Source organism: Montipora foliosa, chromosome 2, assembly GCF_036669935.1.
Source record: "Montipora foliosa isolate CH-2021 chromosome 2, ASM3666993v2, whole genome shotgun sequence".
Lineage (NCBI taxonomy): Eukaryota > Metazoa > Cnidaria > Anthozoa > Scleractinia > Acroporidae > Montipora > Montipora foliosa.
Genome location: NC_090870.1, coordinates 10,534,396 through 10,539,395, shown reverse-complemented (window position 1 = coordinate 10,539,395; position 5,000 = coordinate 10,534,396). Strand labels below are relative to the sequence as shown.

At 43.2% G+C, this 5,000-nt stretch overlaps 2 protein-coding genes across 5 annotated transcripts in view; one reads left to right on the top strand and one right to left on the bottom strand.

Moving 5' to 3' along the window:
* The window catches only part of LOC137992387 (SCO-spondin-like), a 49,984-nt gene extending 49,041 nt beyond the window's left edge, over positions 1 to 943 (bottom strand). For 2 of the 3 annotated variants that reach the window (XM_068837711.1, XM_068837713.1), the window contains exon 1: positions 525 to 943. In XM_068837711.1, the coding sequence (XP_068693812.1) occupies positions 525 to 711 (187 nt within the window). In that variant the 5' untranslated portion in view covers positions 712 to 943. The remainder of the gene's footprint in view (positions 1 to 524) is intronic. The other variant, XM_068837712.1, reaches the window with a different exon arrangement.
* Positions 1 to 5,000, top strand: part of LOC137992388 (protein mono-ADP-ribosyltransferase PARP16-like) — an 18,595-nt gene that overhangs the window by 1,689 nt on the left and 11,906 nt on the right. The window contains exon 1 of one of the 2 annotated variants that reach the window (XM_068837715.1): positions 110 to 304. The exons of the other annotated variant lie outside the window; for it this stretch is intronic. Within the exon in view, the coding sequence (XP_068693816.1) occupies positions 302 to 304 (3 nt within the window). The 5' untranslated portion in view covers positions 110 to 301. Of the gene's footprint in view, positions 1 to 109; positions 305 to 5,000 lie in introns of those variants that run through there. 2 annotated transcript variants of the gene reach the window in all.

Sequence of the window (5,000 nt, the reverse complement as noted above, 5' to 3'; positions counted from 1 at the left end):
TTTACATTTATCCTTTAATCGAACTAGATTGCAGATATAGGACGGCGCCAGTTGATATATTGCTTTAAATGTCAAAACTAAGATTTTGAACTCGATACGGTAAGTAACGGGTAGCCAGTGCAAAGAAAATAAGACGGGTGTAATATGATTAAACCTCGGTGTTGAACATACGAGCCGGGCAGCACTATTTTGGATGCGTTGTAACTTACTTATGTGTATCGCGGGAACTTTATAAAGAAGACTATTACAATAGTCTAAGCGGCCAATGACAATGGAGTGAACAAGCGTATGTGTGGCATCGATGGTGAGGTACTTTCTGATCCGCCTTATATTGTAGATACGAAAAGACGCAGCTTTACATATTTTATTGATGTGTGGGATCATACTCAGGTTCTGGTCAAACCATGATCCTAAGTTCCTAACTGAAGCTACGGGAACTATACTGCTCTCACCAACAGTAAGACCATCAATGTTCACTTTAGTCAGTTATTTTCTAGTGCCTATTATCATGAACTCCGTCTTACTATCATTCATGCGTAGTTTGTCCTTGATCATCCACGATCGTAAAGCCTGTATGCACTGCTCCGAGCATTGATTCAACTGCGTCATTTTGCGAACAAGCCAAGTCAGCATTGAATGAAAGATACAGCTGAGTATCGTCTGCGCATGCGTGCGATTGTGGTAGATAGTTCTTAAAAAGCTTACTGACATAGATAGTAAATAGCAGTGGACGTAAGCATGATCCTTGAGGAACACCACGTTGCAATTTGAACTTCTCTGATAAATTTTGGTCAAAAGACACGCGCTGCGATCTATTGAGAAGGTAGGATGCAAACCACTGCAATGCTGATCCCCTGACTCCAGGTTAGCACCTTTCCTACAGTCAAAAAGTAAACTGCAAAACTACGCTCTGTAATCGACTTGTAACTCAGTACGCATGCTTTTCGTCATTTCTTTTTATCGATCGCTAAGGTCTTTTTCTTTTTTGGTGGCATTTCATTGCAGAACGTCTCCGAAACAAACCAGTTAACCGCTATTGTCTTTGAGTGGCTTACACGAAGTCGACTGCGGAATTTATTTGTTTGTCCGCATGTCACGTGGTTTACGGCAAGGTTAGGCTCCAGTGTCCGCTCTCCTTCACCTGGTTCGGGCGAATTACATGCAAGTTGGAAAGTAGCCATTTAATTTGTCAGTACGAGGAATCGGGTTTCTTTCTCCGGGGTTCTTCGCCGATCGTTGAGCTAAAGTTTCATTTTTTCGTTCTTTTAAGGTGAGTCTTTTTTGTTTGTGCGATAGTTGAGTCCTGTTCCTTGTGAAAACTCGATTGTTTTTGTCTTGGAGGTTTCCAACGGGGTCAATTGAGAATTCATTTTCCCCTTCGAAACACGCAAGCCAGCTTTGCTACAGACGGCGTGCGTTCTATGGGCAGATTGCACAAACAGGAGTTTAACTCTCACAGGCCAGCATTGTACGGTTTGGTTTACTTCAGTTTGCGCCACATTCGTCGAAAGGAGTCATTGCACTGTCGTAACTTAGCATACAATATGATAAAGTTACGTAATAAAATAATTCTTTTTTTTTCCCAGAGAGGGCATGGTATCGAATCCTGCAATCTGATTGGTTCTTCGCTCGGTCCAGATTTTCCTATCTCTGCCCACGGGCACGGTAACGCGCGGAGAGTTTTTGTCATCGACCTTCAATTTCGAGTTTTTGACACCGAATCCGTTTACATGCAGAAGTTACTTTTTGTAAGACAAGAGGTTTGGAAATAGAATTCAAATAAGAATATTTCTCTTTGAAACGATCAGTTTGTAAGTCGCTTTAATACTAAACTCGCTATCAAGCGCGCTGCTGGTCAACAATTTAAAAAGTGATTTCAGGGAGGAAGGGAGAGAGAGAGAAAAAAAAGAGTTATTTACCAGCTAAGGGTCGGTCCGAATAGCGAAAAACGGTGACCTCGGTCTTGAAAAAGCTGTCCACGGCCTGCGGCCTCGGGCAGCATTTTCAAAACTTCGATCACAGTTTTTCGATATACGCACCTCCCAGTTGGCAAATAAGATATCTTTACGTCTGAGGAAGTAATCAAGTTGAAACTTCAGTTACCAGGTAACTGAAGAAGGTCGAGAGACCGAAACGCTTTAAAGAATTTTAAATTTTTTTATAGTTTTTGAACCAAAAGTTGTCCATTTTCGGCTTCATTTTTAACCAGTTTTTTATATATATATATATATATACAATATGTATACAATGTGCTCTCTCGGTTGTCACCATAATGGCTTTATGGTAACTCCTGAACTTGGGCTCAGGATGTACGGTTACACTTTGTTGGATCGCATTGTGGAGTGACAAGAGTGTCCAAACTGCTAGCAGTGAGCGAAGCATTATGCCAATAGTGAACACCTATTATTAGGCTCTCCACCCAATCCAGAGAATGCTCAAACTATATGAACAGTGAGCGTAATATACAATATGTATACAATGCGGTGCCCTCCCGGTTGTCACCATAATGGCTTTATGGTAACTCCTGAACTTGGGCACAGGATGTACGGTTACACGTATATCTGAGGATTTAACTAATCAATAAGACATAACTTCTTCTGTGACTCTGAGTTTCACGCTTACGCGATCATCAGACAGACTTTAATGAAGAATAAAAAGAATTAAAGTCTGTCTGATGATCGCGTAAGCGTGAAACTCAGAGTCACAGAAGAAGTTATGTCTTATTGATTAGTTCAATTCTCAGATAAACGTATACTACGCTCTGCGAAACGCATCTAGCACTCTACCGCAAGGATAGACTATACTCAAGATTTATATATATATATGTTACCTACCTATCCTCCGCGTGCCAGGTGGCACATAGGACCTCCACAGAAGCTGTCCATGTCTGTCTATCTACTGCAACGCCCCGCACCTCATCCCACGAACCCCATCCTCCTTCTTCCATTTCCCTCTCTACGGTCCTTCTCCACGTTGTCTTTGGTCTCCCCCTCTTTCTTTTTCCCTCCGGTCTCCAATTTAACGCCGTCCTTGTATCGCTCGCTCTGTCCTGCCTTAGAATGTGGTCAATGAACTTCCATCTTCTTCTCTTTACTTCCTGACTCACTTATATATATATATATATATATATATATATATATATATATATATATATAAACAAATGTAAGAAGGAAAGTATTTGTATTTTGCTCTGCAAAATTCTTGCATTGAGCACTCCAAAGATAAGCGAAGCAACTTCATCTTAGTCTATTCGTTTATATATATATATATATATACACCCGTTTTCAAAAACGTTGCAATTTCAAAGTATATATGATATATATATGTCTTTTGTTTTGTCATCAGAAAGGTGAGACACGAACCATGTGTATTTCACGCTGAAGGAACAATGCGTTTTTCTTCTAACAAAAATAATATTAAAAAATTGACGAGAAAAATTCAAAGGAAAAGCAATTTGTATGAATTCAAAGTCTGTCCCAGTGAGTATGGCGGAAGAGACTTTTTTTGTCCGCAGTGTGGAATGCGAAGGGCATGCTGGAGCACATAATAAGGCATGGCCATCCACTGCAGCCGAGATTGTCCCCAGATGTAACGATGTTTTCGTGCCACTGGACTCTGACTTTCAAGGCCGAGAGAGTGGGATTGTCTGCGTGCAACGGCTTTTCCACTAAAATATCATTCACGCACAGGTCACATTGCGCACCTCCATCATCCCATCTCAACACCCAGTCACATCGCATTTCATCCTTCATCAAGTCATCCACGATTCCCACTCATCCCAAACCAAGTCCTGCGGCGATGGGGGAATGGCAAAGCAACAGGTGGAGGTGACCACTGGCAGTTGTAGTCATGATCCTGCAAGTAGGCGGCCTTGGACCAGTGGTCGTTCTTCTCTGTACCCGGGGCACCAGAGAAGTCCGGCAGCATCCTGGGCGACTGAGCAGCCCTTTTTAGGACAGCACTGCTCACCCTAGCAAGGGAAAGGCCTAGAAAAGGTGGCCTAAAAATTGCCCGCCCTACATCATCTGGCCAGCTAACCGCGGTTGGCAGATCACCTACACATGCGGTCGAATCCAATTGAGAAAGAAAAGACTCACATTAGGCGCATGGAATATTCGTACACTCATGGACAAAGATGACTCAGCAAGACCCCAAAGGAGAACAGCCCTTGTTGCAAAAGAGTTATCTCGCTACAAGATTGACATTGCGGCCCTAAGTGAAACTCGGCTTGCAGATGAAGGATCCCTCACAGAACCAACCTGTGGCTACACCTTCTTTTGGAAAGGAAAGACTCAAAGCGAGGACAGGATACATGGGGTTGGCCTCGCCATCAAAACAAGTTTGATGAAACAACTCTCTACCCTGCCTGTTGGTATCAATGAAAGGTTGATGAAGCTCCGCCTGCCCCTCAGCCACAATCGGCATGCAACAATCATCAGTGCATATGCGCCGACTCTAACTAGCACGGAAGAGGCAATTGAGCAGTTCTATGCCAACCTCAGCTCTGTATTGGACTCTGTCCCTGCCAATGATAAGCTAATACTTCTTGGCGATTTTAACGCCCGAGTTGGCTGTGATCACAATCAGTGGGAAGGAGTACTTGGCAAACATGGCACTGGCAAAATGAATGCTAATGGCCTCTTGCTGTTGAGCAAGTGCACAGAGTATAACCTGATCATCACAAACACGATATTCAGAATGGCAGATAAGTACAAGAATTCTTGGATGCACCCCAGATCTAAACAGTGGCACCTGATAGATTATGTCATTGTCCGCCGGCGCGACATTCGTGATGTCCTCATCACCAGAGCTATGCGGGGAGCAGAATGCTGGACAGACCATAGGCTTATCCGCTCCACATTGAATCTTATCATAGCCCCCCACCATCCAAGGCGCCAGAAACTTTCCAGAAGAACTTTTAGTGTGGCCAAACTTCAGCAGTCTCGATGTCTCGACACTTTCCAACATAAGCTGGATGCAGCAGAAGTATATAAGGCACT